The 21,389-nt window shown below is 39.9% G+C and overlaps 2 protein-coding genes across 2 annotated transcripts; one reads left to right on the forward strand and one right to left on the reverse strand.

The window, feature by feature from the left end:
- Positions 1-2,610: 2,610 nt before the first annotated feature.
- On the reverse strand, positions 2,611-8,675 carry apobec2a (apolipoprotein B mRNA editing enzyme, catalytic polypeptide-like 2a). Its single transcript, XM_070903322.1, has 3 exons — positions 8,446-8,675; positions 4,509-4,733; positions 2,611-2,914 (listed from the first exon to the last, which is right to left on the reverse strand). The coding sequence occupies exons 1-3, from the start codon at positions 8,673-8,675 to the stop codon at positions 2,611-2,613; spliced, it is 759 nt and encodes a 252-aa protein (XP_070759423.1).
- A 2,053-nt stretch (positions 8,676-10,728) lies between these two features.
- On the forward strand, positions 10,729-16,466 carry LOC139282831 (membrane-spanning 4-domains subfamily A member 4A-like). Its single transcript, XM_070902723.1, has 6 exons — positions 10,729-10,857; positions 12,000-12,110; positions 13,068-13,124; positions 14,127-14,261; positions 15,110-15,223; positions 16,392-16,466. Exons 1-6 carry the CDS (start codon positions 10,729-10,731, stop codon positions 16,464-16,466), a joined length of 621 nt encoding a protein of 206 aa, XP_070758824.1.
- The last annotated feature ends 4,923 nt before the right edge of the window (positions 16,467-21,389 follow it).

Here is a 21,389-nt window from a genome sequence, read left to right on the forward strand (position 1 = left end):
TATATATATATATATATATATATATATATATATATATAAAAGTAAAGTACTGAAAAAGTAAAGTGAAGTAAAAATAATCATAAATAAATATAAATAAATAATAAAAATAAATATATTGCAATGTGCAAATTGCAAAACAGCAGCATCCAACAGTTTTAGGGGTCTCTATGAACTAACCACCATCAACTATCTAACTAACTTTTTATTATTTTTTTCCAGGGCAGATTGGCATTGAGGAAGACCAAGTGCCTCAGCTTAGAGGGGCTGATCCGGTTTCTTCTCTCTGTTATTATCTGCCCTGCACGTGACATTCAGTCACTGACTGCATGGAGCACCCTTGGCGCAGAGATCGTTGTATCATTCTGCCTTGTATTACTTTACTATTACTTTATTTTATTTCTCAACATACACAATTCATTCAATAAATAATTTATTTACAAGCTGTGATGTTGTCATCATGTTGCTATCTCTTCATTTGGAGCAGGGGTTGATTCAGGAAAAAGACATACACATTTAGGGACGTACGATAAGACATACTCTTATCAAAGTGCATTTTTACTTTTACTTTTTCATTTACATTTCTTTAATGTAATAGTACTTTTACTTGAGTAAAATACTCTAGTAATACTGGCTGTAGAGTGATCAGTCAGCAGGGAGGCTTCTATCAATGAGATGAGGTTACAAACAGTAATGTTTAAGTAACTGCATTCATCAGGAAACATCAAGCAAAGGAAAGGGACACTGAAAAGTATATTCAGTGCTTAACAAATGTATTAGACCACCTGAAAACACAAACATTTTAGAAATCTGTCAAAAACTTGTTTCAAACTAAAAATTGTATTGTTATTTATTAGACAAATAAACTAGAACAACTAAATAGTCCTTATTCACATATATTAATCTAAAATCTTAATATTTTGTATGACCTCCTTTGGCTCTGAAAACAGCTTGCATTCTTGCAACCACAAAACAAAATTTTCTGTTCAGGAATGCAAGTAAATAACTGTAATTTGGCATCTCAATCAAAAAATAATAATGTGCTTTACTATTTTTTTCTGCTTTTTTGTAAAACAGTAAATTTGAAAATTCATGGATAACAACAATAATTATATTTTAGCATTAAATAGATCATTTTGATTAAAGAGCTTGGCTTGCACATACAGAAACATAAAATATTTTGGTAATCAGCAATACTGTTAATTTAGGGCAGCGGTGGCAAACACCTTACACTGGGTGGTGGTCTAATAAATTTGTTAAGCACTGTATATATTAGTTCAGTCCCCGGCCCCTCCAACCAATGGTTGCTCTACTCCTTACATGCAGCGCAAGTTGCAACACACATTGAGTAAACCTGGTAGTAGTCCCAGATCCTTCTCTCCTTCGCCTCAGTGCTGATTTAATTATTGAAGCCTTGGACAATCATCAACACTGTGCTGTACTTTCCATTGACCTATCTAAAGCATATGAATCAGTTGATCATGGTATTTTATTGGAAAATCTATGCTCGATGGAGTGGATGAACAGCCCATAAAATCTCTCAGGTTGAACTCAGACAGTAGTTTCCAAAGGTTCTAAGTCAAGTCCCCTGTTACTATCAGTGTACCACAAGGGTCCATTCTTGGACCTCTCTGCCACCCCAAATTGTAATGTACATTTTTATGCAGATGACTCTATTATTATATGCCACTGGCTCTTCACTTAATCTGGCCATTGCAAATCTATGGTCTGCTTTTGATACAGTTCAGATTTTTCTCATCAAACATAAACTTGTTTTAAAGTCAAGCAAAACTAAATGCATGCTGTTCTCTGGGTCATCTCTGGGTATCCAGCCTACTGCCCATATCCAAATCCTTCAGGATAAAATAAATAAATATATAATAATAAATAATATGAAATAAATATTCTATTGACTTGTGCTCTCCTTGTACAGCTCAATCATTTTGATGGGTTCAGGTAATGCTTATTAAAGTTATTTTTTTCTAATTCTGTTTGTGACTTTACTTTTTATTGGCAACCTTAAGCCAAGAACAAATGGCAATATTTATTTTTTACAAACTGGTTCTTAAATATTTATGCACAACTTTTTAAAAATAAGTAAAAGTTCTTTACACAAAGAGTTGTTAGTAGTAGTTCAATTATTGGTTGGACATTTATTACAAGTTACATGTCTCTCTCCAAAATTCCTGTTTGTATCTCTGCTGTCACCATCAAGGCAAAATGTAATGTTATCTTATACTGGCCCTTTATGCAACCCCTCAGTTCACCCTCTGTCTGAAACAAACTGTTTTAGACATACTGAACAACCTCCAAAAACATAAGAGTAGTCCTGAGCAGAGCGGTCAAATAACTTAGAGAGACTGAGTGGTTGTCCGTGTACTTTGTGGGTGTGCTGAGCCTGGAGAAGATGACCTGCTGGGGACATCACAACCTTACGGAGGTCCTGACAACTTGTTTAAAGGCACAGTTTCTGAATACGGGCTGTGTGCATTTCTCCGTGACCTGTGAGTTTTGATACTTTCACCATATTTATATAGCACCTAGACCTGCTTTATAATTGAAAAAGACATGGAAATCTCACTTACAATATGGGACCTTTAACACTTACTGTGGTCACTGCAGAATGTCAGCCAGCTTGTCATGGTAATACTCATAGTTTTCTTTGCAGTCCTCCCACAGGTTCAGAGGTTGTTCCTCATTCTCCACAAATGTTTCCCAGGTGTAGGAGAAGTCCAGAGGCTTCATCACCCTCAGCTTACAGCCAGCAGCATACAGGGCCTTCAACCCGGCCTGGATCTCCGCTTCCTCCCACTCAAACAGCCGAGCAGCAAAGATGCTCAGCTTGACGTTTTTCCTGGCCTTCAACACTTCAGCTATCTTTGCTGCACAAGCAGAGCAGGGACTGGAAGACACATACCTGAGAGGAAGGTGGCAGAATGGAGAGAAATGTTTGCATATTTTACAAAAACATTTCCCACATCTCTGACTAAAGGATAATCACATTATTATGCATTTTATTTATGGCCATAGAACTTTGAAATGCTTGTGTACAAGTATGTTGCTAGAGGGGCACTTCACCGATTTTTCATGTCAAGGTCAGCATACTCGAGTCCTACTGAGACTGTGTAAAACTGTTGTATATGGTTTGTCTGTGGCTCTGAAGGAGCTTTGACAAAATGACACAAGTGACATCACTTGAGTCGTCTGAGCTTGGCATGGAGACAATAGATTTTCAACAAAATGCCTGTGTTACAAACTAGGGGTGAATAGTTTACCAGCAAGGAAGTGTCTACTGAAAGAAGCTATTAAGTTGCATTATGGGAAATGTAGGACCCAAGCACTGATACTATTACAGAAGGGACTAAAAATGCAGATACTTTGTCCTGTGCTGCTTTGACTTTTACAATCTTTTTATCCTGTCTCTTACCAAGTCCCTCAGTTTTATGGAAGCACGATAATAAATACTAGTAGTACTAAGTACTAAGTACCTTGGATATTTAGTTACCTATCTGATGCTGGTGTTTTAAGATGAAAAGCTATTCTTCTATGTGTGCCTAAATTAATTTACCATGTGTGATATGCTGTGTCAAATGTGATATTACATGTGTAATATTAACATTAGATTATAATTACTGATATGTTGTGTTGTTATAAACATAAAGGCATTTTAATTCCTCATAATTATTTATTTTAAAGCTGGAGTGCAGAACTTTTGTCTCCCCCTTCTCATGTATGCCTGCAGGTTTTTCCACAGCCCAGAGCCATGTAGAGAGAGAGTTAAGTCAACTCTGTTCTCTAACTAATTACCAAAAATTGCAGTTCTGTGTCTCTTTATTGTTTGACCTTGTTTTTCCATGACTATTCAAATTTCAGAAATCACTTCACATTAGTTTTTATTGCTCCAGTTCACTGTGTGCACTGCCATCTATCAGCCAGCCCTGAGGGCCACTGCAATATCAATAGTTTGGACCCAAAACTGATCACTTTTTAAGCTTGCAGCTGATCACATAAAATAAGAGGAATGAAACATTGCTTTGGCATAAGATTGATTAAATACCTAAAAACCTAATAATTGAATTTAACTTATTAAATAATTATGCAATTATGTTTTACTGTTTGTTTAGCTTTGAATTGCAATTGAGAGTGCTGTATGTATTACAACAGAGCCATAATATATTACATATGCATGTATGATTACACAATGTAAAACCATAAATAGATATTCTATGTTTTACATATTGCTAATCAAAATGGACATTTGTCAGTTTACAGTTTAGATGATGTTTGGACACAACCGGTTTGTTGAGGATGATATTTGACCACAGCTCCCAAATGCCTGTTAGCCTGTTGACATTTGGGAGCTCCCTGCACACTGGAGTAAAGTACATGTCCGTATGAACGGAAATGACAAAGTATTCAAATCAATCATGGAAACAACAAGGAATAAAATCTTTTGATTTGCCACATTGTCTATGCCACATACCATCTTACAGTTTAAGAGAGGTATGTACCAGGTGACTGTGTATTTGAGTGCAGGGTCGTAGTGCGGCAGGCACTGTATGAAGAATGCCTCCTCAGCATGAGGCCCAGTATGCTCATCTTCCAAGTAGCCCCTCAGCAGCCCATCAGCTGTGTTCCCTTGATCCACCAGGTAACACAGGAAGGTCTTGTTGCGGCCCGAGGAGTATTCCACATTCTTGAACTGGAACTTAAAGGCGAAAGGATCAATCCGGTCCCTGTGTAAAACAGATTAAATGAAAGAAACATTGGCGTATTAGTTTTCACATTCTGACATGATACAAAATTTGTATGGGACTAATTTATTTATATCTGATATTGTCAATTAGTTTTCACTAATTCTCTGAGGTTCTGCAATGGGGTCAGTGCCCCTGTGACAGCAAGCCCAAAAAACAGTGACACCAAGTGAAGATCTCCTTCTATTATTCAAACTAGCTATAACATTTCAATGAAAATAATTCAAATTGCATTATTATGGTATCTCTTCCCGTGTTATGTATGAATATATGTTGTTTCTTTCTTTCTTTTTATTATTTGGATTGCTATTATTTGTGTTGCATATGCTTGAGGTTATTTTATGTCTCGTTTTTGGAAAACTCCAAAAATTAGCACTGTACTGCATGCATTTCAGCCAGAACATCATTACACAAGTAAATACATAAATAACTATTCTATAACATTATAACACTGCAACATTGAATTGTTACTATACTATACTATACTATATTTACCCTATATAGTATAGTATTATATAGTATAGACCCTGCCATGGGACTTCCCATGATGCACTGATCATTCCACTGTAAGTGACTAATTTGACTAGCTTTGGCAGTCCTTTTGATATAAGATTCAAGTCGAGTTGTGAGTTGATTTTCATAGCATATTGAAATTATCTGAAACTAAAGGATGGAACAATGAACAATAGATATCTAATGCTAACTGCATGAATTGGGAAATAACTATCAATAATGACACTGTAGGCCTGTTGAAATTACTCAGCTGACTATGCAAAACTCCTGGTGTGGTCTTTAACTCGATGACAAGATCTACAGCAGGATGAGACATAATCATAGTACCTGTTTCTGTTGTGTGAATCAAGCAAACATGAAGGATGTTGAGGTGGGTATCAGGTTAAAACTTGGGCTGTCAGGGAGGGGGCAGCATGGCAGCAGCAGGCACAGCAGAGCTAATTTTACACCGTCTACATGGCTGAGTGTGGAATTCCTCTGGATTATTATTAGCCTGGTTTTCGTGTGACCCAGCTATTACTAAAAAGGTACAGGCTTCATCTCTCTTTTTCTTTGTCGAGTCAGTAATAACTAAAACATCAGTATCATTAAATGAATAGAAAGATGTGGCTCTCTATGGCTCTAAAGCAGTATGGCTGTCTTTTGACTCTTAGAGTCTGACTGGTCGGCAGTGAGCAGTGGAAGGGACGTCACAATGAGGAGGGAGAGCATCTTTGCCTCGTGCTGTGGTGCAGAGTGAAGCTTCATGGTGTTAGTCCATTGGTGGAGACACAGGCCATTGGTGATGTATACAGACCTTAACCCAGTTATCAAATGATTCTCCAAAGCCAAATCTGTGTGTGGCAAAAATAATATATTCCAGAAATGTAAAACTAAGCTGGGAAACCATTGGGTCCTGGTTAGTGAGAAATCCTCCATGTGGACTTTCAACTACTCACCTCTGGAGAAGACACTGGCAAACTCATCCTTATATCTGGTCCAATCCTGTCATTTGAGCGGGGCAGTGGCCGTATTTCCTGTTTACTATCACTGCACACCTAATATAATGCAGCAAGAATGCATCTGGATTTTATTGACAACTTCGACCTGTTCTGGAACCATAGCCAACTGTACAAACCTGACGGACTCATCCAAACCTGCAAGGAGCAATGCTGCTCTCTGCAAACCAACAGACTAGGCATTGATTAACCTCCACCACAAGGTAATCCACACACAATCACTGCCAATTCACTGCCACCATAAATACATTGGTAGTGTCCCTGTTACAAGTGAAAGCAACATTGCTGTCAAACCCACTTTCAGCTGCTGTACCTGTGAACCACATTCCAATCTGTCTAACACTACTTAAGTAATTTTGTCTCCAAGGTATCTCTTTCAGTAAATTATGACAACCTTATTACCGTTACACACACTACAATCCCACCCTCGCAACCTCCTTCCTCCAAATTTGGACTGCTGAATGTGAGAGCCCTGTCGAACAAATCTTTTGTCTGCCAAGATTTAATTTTGTCCCTAAACAGCTTCTTTATCACTGAGTCATGGCTTACCTCTGATGATGTCTTCCCTCTAATTGAAGCCACTCCTTCAGGCTACTTTCACTTTCATAAACAAGGCAGTGGGGTTGCCATTGTTCACAAGTGTTCCATAATTGCTATAGGGCCTTTTGCATATTTTGCATTTTTGGCTTTTGTGATAGATGGCACCCTGCTGGTCTTCTGCCCACTAAATTGTACAATTTCTCCCCGGGGATCAATAAAGTATTTCTGATTCTGATTCTGATTCTAATATACAGACCCCCAAGCACAATATTGATTTTATGAGTGAATTCACTGATCTCCTCTACCAAAAGACAATATTCTCCATGGTAAAGGTCGTCAGGCCCTCAGGTGTTGCTATTTCCAATCCTGTGATAGAAGATTTCCACCTATCTGATCACAGGGCAAGATTAATATTTTGGGGCATTTGCCTTTAATGGATAGTGACAGATGAGAGAGCCAGGAAAGGTGGGAGATAGAGACGGGATGACATGCATCAAAGGGCTGGAATTGAACACAGGCCACTAAGTAAGGACTCAGCCTTTGTACTTGGGATGCCCTCTCTACAATGTGAGCTACCAGGGCGTCCCAGGGCAACCCATTTTTGATCTCGATTTGCCACACGCTTCTCCTGTCCGCCCTGGTCTTCTCTGCTCCAGCATTCTCAATTCTTCCACTGCCACTAGGTTTGCAGAAGCCTGTAGAGGCTCCCACCATTACCAGTATCAACACTGCACCATCTCATGTGCACAGAGGAACTTATCTCTTATTTAACAGTACTGTTTCAGCTGCCCTTGACTCTGTTGCATTGGTCAAAACTAAAAAACGTAAGCCTTTGGGCTCACATGTCTAAATAACAATATAAAAGAAATAAAGAGAGCACGTAGAAGGGCAGACCAGAGGTGGAAGCAGGATAAATTGCAGGTCTCATTTAACATTCTGAAGAATCTCTTGGATAAATACCAGCTGTCTTTTTAGGTACTTTTTAGTGTGTTAAGCTCTGTCACCTCCTCCACTCCCATCTCCTGCTTAGAAACTAACAGGTCATCAGTTGTATGACCTCGTCTCAGTGTTGCCAACTATTTTGAATGGAAAGCAGCTAAAGCCTGCTCAAAAAGTGAAGTGAAGACACAAAGACAGAAAAGTCCTGAGAAGTACAAGTAGGCCATCCTCCAGCAGCACAGAGACCACAAAGACTTTAAATTCATAAACTGTCAAATGTCACATCCTCATCCTCTCTGGCTAAGAATATTGGTCGCAATCTACATTTGGACATTTTATAGTGACTTCAACAAAACAAGCCCCCAGTCAGATTATACATTATCATTATAGATCATTAGGTAATTTATCACATTATCAACTTCTGTGTCAGTATGTCACACATCTCAAATGTTTCCACCTTGGAAAAGTTGACATTTAGCAGTGCTGGTGTGCTTCTCAGTGTAATATGTGGGAGTAGTGGATCATCTATTGCTCACTGGTGTGATCAGAGAATGATTCAGACAGAGTAAAGGCATCGTCAGCCAAAGACAAACTGTGTAAATGAAGTGAATATAGAATGAGAGAAGCAACTCAAACATGCACAGCCTTAGCTCTATTAGTCTATTTAACTATTCCATGAACCATACTTGGTGATATGGACCTACCCTGCGATAATTTCAAATGGAGGTAGTTCCATTGGCTCAACCTGAAAATCTCCATTCTGATTGTTAGCTACTGCACCATTGGTAGCTGCCGCCTCAGCTGACAGGACTGCTCCGTTATCCACTGCCCTCTCTCCTTCATTCTTCACTTCCTTTACATCCTTGGTCATTTCAGCCGACTCTTTTTCTTTTCTCTCTTTCCTTCTCATTAGCGTACGACTTTTGTCAGCCATGATAAAAGAATTTCTTGGTTCAGAGAATCTGAGTAGAAATAAAAAAAAACGTAGATGAAGATAGGAGATGAGGACAGAAGACCTGAAACAAAAAATGACTTAACAGAAGACAAGCAGAAAGGAAGGGAGACCGAGTGTGGGGGAGGAGTGGAATGGTAGAGAGGGCAGGGGGAAGTAAAGGAAGAAAGTAGTGCATGGCGCGAACCAAAGGAGGGGATGGGGGGGGGGGGGGGTATTGAGATTAATTTACACTTTATTTCCCCAATGTGATATCTAACAGATAAGTGACTATGAGGGGGGAAAACATACTCAGATATAATAAAACCTGCAAAGTTTTGAGTTTGGCGGCTAATATTTTATAAAAGCTAATAGCGTTCATAGGCGAGTTTTAGCTTTAAGTGATATTCTAAATAGGTGATTTCACAGGCTTTCAAGGGGGAACACAACACAAAGTTTTTTGGTAGAGACATTGTAAGATTCAAAGATACTGTATTAAAACTCAGCATACCATATGGTCTATCAGCAGCTTTAATCTAAAAATATCAGTCTGGCACTAGCCTTTAAAGGCTCATATGGGTCAAACCATGGTAGACACACAAAGGCAGCTGCAGCTCACAGACCAAATGGGTCTATTTAAAGACCCTGAGGGTGGGGGAGGCAGGAACCCAGCTCTCCAGTGCTGACTGTTGTGTCTGTGCTTATCTGCATTTTGACAGACTAGGATTTCAGCTAATGTTGTCTACTAACATAAGATACAGGCAGTGTTTTGTCCTCAGTATGGTAGTGTGGAGCTATATATAGTGATTTTGGTTAAAAATACCATTTGAAATTCTTACAGGACACCTATGAACACAGGAAAATACAGTCCTTAGCACAGACCTCCTGGAAGATGTAATGCTTAATTGCTGTGTGCACTAAACCAAATTGTTGAGCTCTGTACACACACAGGTGACGGCAGCACGCCCACAGCCAACGGAATGCCAGCTCCATAATCTGAAGACAGGAGACTGGGCGCAGATAAAGTAAATGGTCTTCAGTTATATAGTGCCTTTCAACCTTATCGGTTCCCAAAGCGCTTTACAGATCAGGTTTCATTCACCCATTCACACACACAGATGGGTGGAAAGTGCTGGCCAGTGTCTTGCTCAAGGACACTTGAACATGACGGGGTGAATTGAACCCCCAACCCGCTCTACCCTGCTCTACCTCCCGTGCAACAGTGCTAACCACTGTTGCACCAAGGCTGGTCCACCAAGGACTTGAAGAGGAGGCACTAAAGGAAACCCAGATGGACAGGACCCCACCAAGTGCTCCTCATCACACCTATGGTGGTTAAGGTTGAAGGGAGAATCAGTTGGACACACACCAGCCATTCTCTCTGTAGGTGTGTGTTGAGGCATTTGTACATGCATATGTGTGGGTGTATGATAGTTGCTTCACATCTTGTCTTGCCGTTGTTGCCGTTGGTTTTCCTTTACTGCACCAGTTGGGGAGGCATCAGTGAGTGGAGCTGCCACCCCCCCCCCATTCAAATATGAATGTTATACTGAGGCTGTCAAACCCTAAAGAGCAGGCTCCCTCCACGTGGTCTGGGAAGGTTCAAGGTACAAGGACAGTGTGTGGGAGCTACCCAAGCAGGGCTTGCATTACAACCTCAAGTACTAACCTGACTTAAATGTCACATGAGCCATACCCTGGACTCTTCTTGTTACCATGTCCTATCATGTTCCTATGTAGGTCATGGCAATATGTTCATGCTGGAAGTTTATTTCCAAAGGTGACGGTCTTCAACATTATTTTTCTGGTATGTGTTTCCTTATTACATCTCACACACACACACACACACACACACACACACACACACTCATCATAGACCTTAGGTGTTCCAGTTAATGAGCCAGTCCAATAAACGCACAGTTACAACCACTCAGTACGTCAGAGCTGAACACTATCAGTCTTCATGATTCTCTGACCAATAATTACTTTCTTACTTTTGACTGAGGCAGGAGGCTGCAGGTAGTTCAGAACAGCAGAGAATAATTTTACTTGAAACATGTCTTCATCAACTACAGCTCGAAATGTGGTGGTGGTCACCCATGTGTACCCAGTACCTGAGGGTGCTGGACACCAACCTTGTGTGGGCATCCAGAAGTTCAGCAAGGGCCGGCCACTGGTGCTTGGGGTAAGACGATCAGTTTCTGGAGATAGACAGACCAGCGTAGACACATGGTTTTCTACAGTGATGTGATACTATGAGGTAGGGATGGGAAAATAAGGTGAGAGATGGAATCTAATAATAAAACATTTTATATTTAGATTGTCAGCTAATTGCAATGAAAGGGAATTTACTTTAATCTACACAGTGATCTATACCATACCCATCACATGCACATCTAATTTTGATTATCATTCTATTTCCTTGTGTTCATGATCTTTGATTTGAACCTTTATTGTGAAACTCTGTCTAAATCTGTTCAGATTTGAGTGCTCTAAAGTCAATCATTGATTAACTTCCTGAAGTTTAATGATGGTGATTGAGATATGTAGAGGTACAATGGTCAAAAACTATAATTCCATATGAAAGCCTACAACATCAAATATGAAGAGAGTTTCCATGACAGTGCTAAAGAACTGTCCACTACAAAACTTCATTAATTAAAAATCAGCTGCATGTGAAACTTTCAACTTTCATCAAATTGTTAACTCCAACTCTTTCTACACTACAACTTGGTGGTCATCATTAAGTCCACTCTAACCAAATGCATTCAGTTGGTTTACATACAAAATGCTGATTGTTTTGTATGTATTTTGTATGTAATGCTTTTCTTCGTTTGCCTATGTCAAACACTTTCAGTTGCCTCTATGTTTGAAATGTGCTATATAAAAAGCACAGCTGCCTTGCCTTGACTCTTCTTGACTTTAATTTCACAAGAATATCTGTTTTAGACCAGCAAGTAATTCTATTCTATTTGGTTAAAAATGTATTGATTGATGTATAACACAAATGTGTGGGATTTTCCTTTGCATCTATTGTGGTATGTACCTAATTGTATACTAATTTGGCAGCCAAAGCACACATACCAAATTGCAGAATTGTCTTAAATATTATGTGGGCACAATTGTCCTCCTGGTGATGGTCTTATTTGTATGACGGTTTGTTTGATCATCAACACATGCTAAAAAACAACAACACATTTACACTCCTCAAATTCAAATGTTTTCCCCTCACGTTTTCTTAGTCTGTGTGAAACAAAAGTCAGAGCAGCAACCGGCAAACAGGGTTTTTCACCATCTCTGTGTTAACATCTCTATTTGTCACTCCAGACAGTTCAGATCATGGTGGGCCTGATGGTGCTGCTGTTTGGAATTGCTATGGCGATTAATGCATATACACTGGGAATTTACAGCGGCATTTTCGTCTGGGGAGCTTTGTTTGTGAGTAAACCTTACAGTGTTGTTCTGCTTTCAGGTGACAGGCATCTGCTGCTTTAAATCGATTTAAATACTTACATGAAAAATAGTATAAAGTTGCAATAAAAAGTGCATCACAGAGGAACAACAAAGAAAACAGGAAAATATTAATGATGTAAAAGGCTACCTTTATACAGCGCAATTCACCAATTCACATACATAAACGCACATGCACCAACCATGTAAGGTGTTAGTCTGACCATCAGGAGCAATTTAGGGTTCAGTGTCTTGCCCAAGGACACTCTGACATGTGGACATAATAACTTGCTCTACCTCTTGAGCCACAACCACCCCATGATGTTCTGGCAATGCAGGATAAACCTTAAAATATGATTCAAATACTAACCAATACAGGAAGTAATAATGGAGACTAAGTACTCTTTCAACATACATGTGGGCAATGAGCATTATAATAAGACTGGTATTGTAACATATATCAGTGTGGCTAGAACTCTTTAAAATGACGGAGCCATTTGAGGGAAAATGTATTTCACATGAAGTTAGAACTTTTAGTTCCCTGTTGACTTAACAGTAACGACAGGGTTAATGACTTAAACTGCAACCAGTCACGAGAGAGCATTAAGGACATATTGGCTTCATTGCTGGGAAGCAGCCATGACTTTAATCTTTATAACCTGTCTGCTGTGATCCCAAACTGTACCAACCATTTATATTAGCAGTATGATGAATATGCCAAGACCAAACAACTGATCATATATTTAGTTCACTTCAAGTCAAACTGCTGTTTTTAATTCAAATTATAACAATGGCTTTTGCTGTCCCGCTGGACAAACTGCCTTCACCAGAAATACCGCCAACACTATGTGGTCAAACATATTAGTAGAAATGGAAGTATACACACAGTGTATCCAGATGGTGAGATTAGTATACAAAGAGTATTTCTGTCCTTCTCTGTTGCAGTACATTGCAGCAGGATCTCTGACAGTGGCTGCTGGGAAATCTTTGAACCGGTGTCTGGTTAGTAACTTACTATTACTCTTAAACCATCCTTTCAATACTTTTTGATTTCATGTTTTGCTGTAGTAGTGCAAAGCCAGCACTAACAAGACTGAAAAGGTGGAGCTAATTTTAAATAATGAGCTGTGTGGCTTGTCCCTCCACCAGCCATCTCAGCTACAAATATCATGAACCTCATTACAGTTAAACAATAGTTTATCTGTCAAATTCCAGTTCACCACTGAGATCCACCAGCCAACTAATATTTACTTTCACAATTAATCACTTGAATGCCCATCACAATTTCCCAAAGTGCGAGTTGACATATTCATAATTCAAAGTGCGAGTTGACATATTCAGTTGACATATGTTTGGTCACACCAAACATATTCCTTGTTTGGTGTGACCAACAGTCCAAAACCCAAAGATATTCAGTTTGCTATCATGAGAATCTGGAACATTTCTGATAAAAAAAGGTTACTTGATTATCAAAATTGTTGGCAATTAATCTTAATTAGTCTGTTGATCGACTAATTGATTAATCGACTCATTAATAAGTCTAATGAGTAACAAGTTGTTCTGACAATGATACCGGTAGCAATGCTAATTCTGGCACTGCACACTATTCTTTAAATCACTGAGCTGCTTTCTAATCCACGTAATGACATTTGAATGAACTTTATGTTCTCAGCTAATCAGAATGAGCCAATTCAACCTGGCTGATTTTAGATTGAGTCATCTCATCGATCACTACATTTTAGCTAATGTTGCGTCGTTACCATGGAAACATTGTTTGGCCTACTTTCCACTGTTAGAGAGCCCTGTTAAAGTTGCCCATGTCTCCTGGCAGATAGCTGCTCCTGGGCCAATCAGAGAACTCTGGAATAAACCTGAAACATTTCATCAAGTATTTTTAGGAGACGTCCTGCTTTTAAAATGATCAGATGTCAGCATTGTTGAGCTGTTCAGCAGGTGGATGCAGATCCAGATGTCCTGACATCTCGTCTCTCATCTTTCTGCTAGGTGAACGCCGCTTTGGCTGTCAGTGTTGTAGCAGCAGTTGCTTCCTTTACTGCAACCATCCTCTACTCTCTGGATGCTGCAGGACTGATGACCCCATGCTATGGTTCCTGGCAATATGATTGCTACCTATATCTGGTATTTGGTTTGATAGTCATTTACACCATCTGCAGGCTACCCAGAACTATAAAGAATGGGTATAAATTATGAATCAACCAGTTGTGGGTCACTGTCAGATGAATGATCAGTTGACCATTGGTTGAACACTTGTGCAGAATATTGTTTGACCATTCATCGCTTAAAAAATAGGCAAGATGGTTCTACTTCATAGTGGTAAATAACTTCACAGGCCAAAGGGTAGCATATCAGTAGTAGCTAATTCTCAAATCCTTTTCTCTTGTAAAAGTGACACATTTTTTTTGAAAATACCTACAACAAGCCTAAATCTTGTTTTTTTTGTCCATGTTATAGTGAGCATCCAAATGGGACTATGTTGGAAAGAACTAGCAGACTTTGTGTCTGGGACCTTTAGTCTTGGTTACCATTGTTTAGTTACAGTACTAAGCTAACATGAAACCTATGAAATGCATACATAACACCCTTTTGTACAGTTCTAAAAAGAAAGTTCAGCACGAAGCAGTTAAAGATCAGGTAAAGTTTGGTTAACTCACTCAAATAACATTAACCAGTTAGCTAATTACAGCTGATAAATCTGACCTTGACAATTTTCATTTCCAGCAAAACAGAATTAAATGGCTGAGTGTTAAAAATGAGATGGTAACTTTTGCCTACTAACCCTACTGTCTGAAATCAAGGATCCATTCTTTGATCCATGACTGAGAATTCTGACTGGCCACTGGATTAGTGTAAACTACATACCTGTAATGCTAGAATGCAAAGCTTTATCAGTTTAGCAGGACCAGCAGGGCTTAGCAAAAGGTTGAATGTTCATTTTAATGACTGCAACTTCTGTTTGTTTTTGCCAGAGTCTGTCGCAGGGGATTTCAGGTGTCTTGACAATTTTCCATTTATTAGAGCTCATAGTTTCAGTCACCGTCGCAGGACATGCCTGCAATGCTACTTGCAACTGCAACTCAGAGGTGAGTCAACCACTGCCTCATGAGGAATTCAGTCTAATATCACAGAACTTGAAATAACTTATTTTTCAATTTAGTTTAGTTGTGTACAGACAGAATGTTGGGATCTGAAGGCCAAATAAACTATTCATTTCTTAAATAAAACAAAGGCAAAGAAAAGCACTTAAAATTGACCAGGGAAACATCCCAATTCCCTTATTTGATCTGGTATGCAATCATGAAGGACCCTGCAGAAATGGTTATTTCTGCTTGGAGGAGACATGAGACCAGCCCCCATGGAAGCCTTTTATCAGACCGACACACCACTTTATTGGAAATAGTGATTGGACAATGCAGCTGATCGGACTGCTCTGATACCACATCACAACATCACTGCAGTTTTTAATACCAGGACTCAACTCAAGTTAAACTCAAATAAACACTGTAATTATATCATCAATTATATTAGTAATTCATATATACTTTATAATTAATATCATGAATAAATACGAAATGAATTAATGAATTAATCATCCAATAAAATAGTTGAGATATTTTTACATAATATCCATCCAATACTTTCCCTGGAATATTTCTACAAATTGTATGACATTGTCACAAACTTGAATTATTAAATAATGAATTTACAAATAGAATATCAATAAATGCAGACACAAAGTATAAGTAGGTTACAGAACATGCAGTCTTACAGTTTATTTTAAGGGGAAACCTGCATATTAAGATTAATGTTTTAAATTATGCCATGTGGGAGGACTTCACAACAAGAAAGTGGTATTGGCAGTGGTAACTATGCACTATTATTATTGAGACAGTACATCCCATTCTCAGTGCAAATACAAACTCAGCATCAATAAATCTACTGAGCGATTCTCGATTTCTCTCTCCTCACATCTTTTCCTGCATTCTCTGCAGGGAAATGTGGATACAAGTAAGGGAACTGAGATATAACGCGTGTGTTTGTTTTGTAGCAGCCATCAATTGTTGTTGTACCTGGAGATGTCTCAGTGGCTGCACATGCTCCGCCCAATTCCCAAGCTACATCATTCTCACTGGCTCAGCTCCCCTCACAGGTTAGCTGCCAGGTTTGTTGGAAATCTGTGAAGTCATGTGAGTAAGTGTGGATATATTCTTTAGGTTCAGAATAATCCCTGTATGCTGTGTTGTTTTGCAGACGGCGAGCTACCCTAAGGGACCCTACCCAGAGGGACAAACTGACCCTCCAGCCTACAATGCTGTCATCAGCTGAAGAGTCTGTCCATGCTGACCGTCCTGCTCTGAATACTTGACTACATTATGACCAACCATCTCCCCAAATCTCAAGCTTTAACATGCCTTGCTCACTGCATGCTCTACACACACACACACACACACACACACACACACACACACCAATTAGGCATGTTTTAACATGCTATTTTAATGTTAACTGCAAGCTGAAATAAAATGAAAATCTGAATTAAATGTATCATTCATGAATGTAAAATTTGACACCAAACATACAGATGATTTGCCAACATGAAGTTACTTCAAGAACATGCTATTCTTAAGAAATTATATAACTGTTAACCACTGACTCAAAGATGTTTCTTTTTTTATTTATGAGGAGCCACATTAGCTGCTACCTTACACAAAATTATTAGGCAGATTATTTGGGGCTGATTATTTGTGCAAACCTTGATTTCCTTTTAAAGGGTACTCCAGTGATGTAGCATCACACTGCCATAAAGTCAGGGGACTCACGTCAAAATCTGTGCAGCAGCGGCAGAGATTTCCTGACTCCATTCCATAGTTTGTACACCATAATGTAAATTGATTGCAACTTTAGGTTGACTTTCCTCTCCTGGTAAATGCACACATCTTTCAAACTGAGATAACCCTGATGAATCTGGATAACAACTGATGTCACCCTCTGCGTTCGGCCCATATATGTTTAACAGTGTAACTGCAAGTGAATTTAAATGCCTAGTTAACATTCTGGATCTACCACTTGGGTCAATTGTGGATGAGTGAAGACAAAAAGGTACAGTTTTATGAAAAATAATGGCAACCCCTCTGGCTTTGGATTAGAAAGGTGGCTGATACACCTGTGAAACCCAGCTGGCCCTGAGTCTTCTTTGCTGGGTGGCTTTAATATGTTGCTATATGTATGAATATAATGTCTGCTTTTAGTAGCTTGCTTCATTGGGTGTCAGACCAAGGATATGGAATCCAGAGAATTATTCAGTAGCTTAATTTTACAGGTCCGCAAATTTCATGGTAAATAGGTGATAATTAAGACTTAAACTTAGACTTAGACTTTATTAATCCCACAGCGGGGAAATTTACAAGTCAAAGCAGCAAAGACAGAAAGGTGCAGAAACACACAGCAGACAAGCAGTGTGTCAATAAGAATTAGAAGTATTTTTTTAAAAAGAAAAACAATATACAAATAATATAGATAGAATACAGATAAAAAAAATATGGGGGACAAAAATAAATATATACATGGAAAATATAAAGTATGTACAAATTGTGCAGATTTATGTGCAGTTAAACAGTCTTATAGCCGTAGGAATGAACGACCTGCAGTAGCGCTCCTTCTTCAGTCTGCTGCTGAAGGAGCTGCTCAGGGCCTCCACAGTCTCGTGCAGGGGGTGAGAGGTGTTGTCCATGATGGATGTCAGCTTGGCTAACATCCTCCTCTTCCCCACCTCCTCAATGGAGTCCAGCGGGCAGTCCAGAAAAGAGCCAGCTCGCCTAATCCTCCTGTCCCTGTCCGTGCTGCCCCCCAAATCTGTTGAAAAACAGGTTCAGTTGGTTAACCCAGTCCCTGTCTCCACTGTCCTGGTGTCTCCCCTCACCTTTTCCATGTCCAGAGATCTTCTTAAGTCCCCTTCAGACATCCCTGGTGTTATTTTTCCCCAGATGTTCCTCCAGTTTCCTCCTGTAGCTCTCCATGCCCTTCCTTATTTGTTGCTGGAGCCGCTTCTGGATGCTCCGCAGCTGCTCTTTGTCCCCCGACCTAAAGGCCCTCTTCTTTTCATTCAGCAGGGCCTTAATGTTAGGGGTCACCCAGGGTTTGTTGTTGGGAAAACACTGTACCTTCTTGGAAGGCACCGTATTCTCCACACAGAAGTTGATATAGTCTGTAATGCAGTGGGTCAAACTGTCAATGTCCTCCCCGTGAGGGCTGCAGAGTGCTTCCCAGTCTGTTGTATCAAAGCAGTCCCTGAGCCTTGCACTGGCCTCCTCAGACCACACCATCACTGACATCTCCACAGGTGGATGTTTATTCACCAGGGGGGTGTAGTCCGGAAGGAGGTGAACGAGGTTGTGATCAGATCGGCCAAGCCGGGGGAGGGGGAGTGAGGTGTATGCATCCTTGGTGTTTGCATACAGTAAGTCCAGAGTTTTATTGTCCCTGGTGTGGCATTTCACATATTGGGTGAAGGTGGGGAGAGTAGCAGACAGGGAAGCATGATTGAAGTCACCAGTGATGAGGAGGAGGGCTTGGGGGTGCCGAGTCTGTAGCTGAGAGACAACAGTGTGAATGAGCTCGCAGGCTGCAGCAGCATCGACTGATGGAGGGATGTACACAGTTACAGCAATAACATGAGAGAACTCCCTCGGGAGGTAGTATGGCCGAATACCAACAGCTAGCAGCTCAATGTCTCTGGTGCAGCGCTGCTCCTTGACGCTGATGTGTCCCGGGTTGCACCATCTCTCGTTTACAAACATAGCAATACCCCGCCCTTCTTCTTACCGCTCTCCGCAGCTTTCCTGTTGGTCCGAATAAGATGAAAGCCATCCAGGGTTGCGTTTGAGTCCGGGGAAAGTTCATTCATCCACGTCTCGGTGAAGCACATGAGACTGCACTCACGATACTCCCTCTGAAGCCGGGTTAGCGCCGTTAGCTCGTCCATCTTGTTGGGGAGCGATCTTCCCCATGATGACAGACGGTATACATGGTTTATAACGTCTTTTCCGCTCCCGACGCTTTACTCCAGCTCTGCAGCCTCTCCTCCTTCTCCTTATCTCCGCGGGGATGTCCGGTCTATCCGCGCTGAGAAGCGATGTGCGGCTCAGGGCTAACAGCTGATCCCGAGTGTAAACAATGGATCCATGAATGAATGAGTTTCCCGAGTCCAAAAGTCAGAAAAACAGCAAGAGGCAAACTACTAATGTCACCAGATGAACATCCATAGTTGCGTACTTGCTGATGGGTCCGTATATATGAAAATAAATTTAAGAAGTACACAAAAAACACACTTAAGAGTCTAAAAACAGATCGAAAGTTACGGAGCTGCTGTAACAGGCCGCCACCAGAGCAGGCCTGTAAATTGAAGCTTAATTTCCAACTAGTATTACATTTTTAACCATTTACATTCTCACCAATTTCTGTATAATTTCAAAAGATCATTCCAACTTCCGAAATGTCTTTTTTTTTGTAAGCCACCATAAATTGCTAATTACAGACAAATACAACGTCATATTCAAGAATTTTAAGTGTCATTCCTTGCTTGAGGCCTGATAATAATCACTTCACGCCACTCAACAATTTAAATGTCCCTTTTTACTGTCCCCCAGAAAACAGTTGGTCCAGCTGCAAAGGTGATTATGTGATGTGATTTCGAGCAAAAACTTAAACTCACAATGTCTTCGTCACTTTCCACAAGGCACAATGGGTCAGGATCGCTGTCACAACACTACCTTACGGCATCCACAAGGTTCTAAAGTTGGGGGAGCCATTTTTAGATTTACAAGTGGAAAAAATCCCAGATCTCAACGTAATGATGTATATTTCTGTTTCCGGTTATTGTTGATAACTTCACATATATACAATACAAAGCTCGGGACTTTATTTTCCAGGTTTTGATACACTGGGAATCATTTTAAGAAGACGGGCGCTCCTGGCCTCTATGGGGTGTAGAGGGTGAAACCTTTTTTTATACTGTATGCTTTAATATTAGGTATAATAATAAAAAACTAAATAAAAACTAACGACAGAACACTAAAATAGTGCTTATACATTGGTCAAAAGAGTCTGTGTGTTGGTAACTAATTTAATGGTTTGGGTTGTTTGATTCATACATAAATTTTCAGCAAGTTTAAATTTATGAAAATCCGAACCGTAACTGCTTATTAGGAAAGAACAGAATATAATTCTTAAAAAATTTAGGATAATTTTCAATACATTTTGAGGTAATTTGGGGATAATTTCAAAGAAATTTCAAATATGTTACTTGATAATTATCTCCTCTTTACCATGAAATTTGCAGACCTGCACAATGATGCGTTACCAAAACTCTCCCTCACCCTGACTACCTGCCATCATATGTCCACTTCCGGTCTAAGATTAAGATTAAGATTAAAATAGATTAATCCCACAGCGGGGAATTTACAAATCACAGCAGCAAAGACACTCAAACGTATCCCTCCCTTACGAACCACAGTAGCACCCCCTTGTGGTTAGGTCTGTCTCCATGTACATTCAATTCAATCCCAATTAAGTGAGTTCCTTTGCCAACTTCTTCATGTAAGATCACTTACAATAAATCTTTTTTATGTAATGATTTTATTTTTTCAAATGATCTAGATCTCTTCATGATTACAGAATCTTGGCAGACACCAAATGATCATGTTCCCCTACTCAAAGCTAGCCAACCTTGTTACTGTTTTTTAAACCAGCCTAGACAAACAGGCAGAAGTGGCGAGGTAGCCCTTTTATGTAAAGATAGCCACAAATGCTCCAGCATTGAATGGAGCGTTTCAGCACGTTTAAAGACCTCCGTTTCCTGATTAAAGAAAAACTCTTGATAATTCAATTCAATTCAATTCAATTTTATTTATGTAGCGCCAAATCACAACAAAAGTCATCTCATGACACTTTACAAATAGAGCAGGTCTAGACCGACTCTTTATAATGTTATTACAGAGACCCAACAGTTCCCACCATGAGCAAGCACTTTGGCGACAGTGGCAAGGAAAAACTTCCTTTTAAGAGGCAGAAACCTCGAGCAGAACCAGACTCTAGGTGGGCGGTCATCTGCTTTGACCGGTTGGGTTTGAGAGAGAGAGAGAGGGAGAGACATAGGGAGGGAGGGAGAAAGAGAGAGGGGGAGAGACAGACAGACAGACAGAAAGAGACAGAGAAGAGAGATAGATGTAGAGACACAGATAGACAGACCGA

Source organism: Enoplosus armatus, chromosome 3 (genome assembly GCF_043641665.1).
Source record: "Enoplosus armatus isolate fEnoArm2 chromosome 3, fEnoArm2.hap1, whole genome shotgun sequence".
In the NCBI taxonomy this organism is placed as follows: Eukaryota; Metazoa; Chordata; class Actinopteri; order Centrarchiformes; family Enoplosidae; genus Enoplosus; species Enoplosus armatus.

What these genes read in the sequence shown, in the direction of transcription:
- apobec2a (XM_070903322.1), bottom strand. Translation starts at nt 8,675, where the DNA reads ATGGCTGACAAAAGTCGTACGCTAATGAGAAGGAAAGAGAGAAAAGAA. An exon ending in CCATTTGAAATTATCGCAGG is followed by an intron (nt 4,734 to 8,445) that starts GTAGGTCCATAT and finishes TGTTTTACACAG; the next exon opens with GGACCGGATTGATCCTTTCG. An exon ending in CTCAAATACACAGTCACCTG is followed by an intron (nt 2,915 to 4,508) that starts GTACATACCTCT and finishes CCTTCCTCTCAG; the next exon opens with GTATGTGTCTTCCAGTCCCT.
- LOC139282831 (XM_070902723.1), top strand. Translation starts at nt 10,729, where the DNA reads ATGTCTTCATCAACTACAGCTCGAAATGTGGTGGTGGTCACCCATGTG. An exon ending in TCGTCTGGGGAGCTTTGTTT is followed by an intron (nt 12,111 to 13,067) that starts GTGAGTAAACCT and finishes TCTCTGTTGCAG; the next exon opens with TACATTGCAGCAGGATCTCT. An exon ending in ATGATTGCTACCTATATCTG is followed by an intron (nt 14,262 to 15,109) that starts GTATTTGGTTTG and finishes TGTTTTTGCCAG; the next exon opens with AGTCTGTCGCAGGGGATTTC.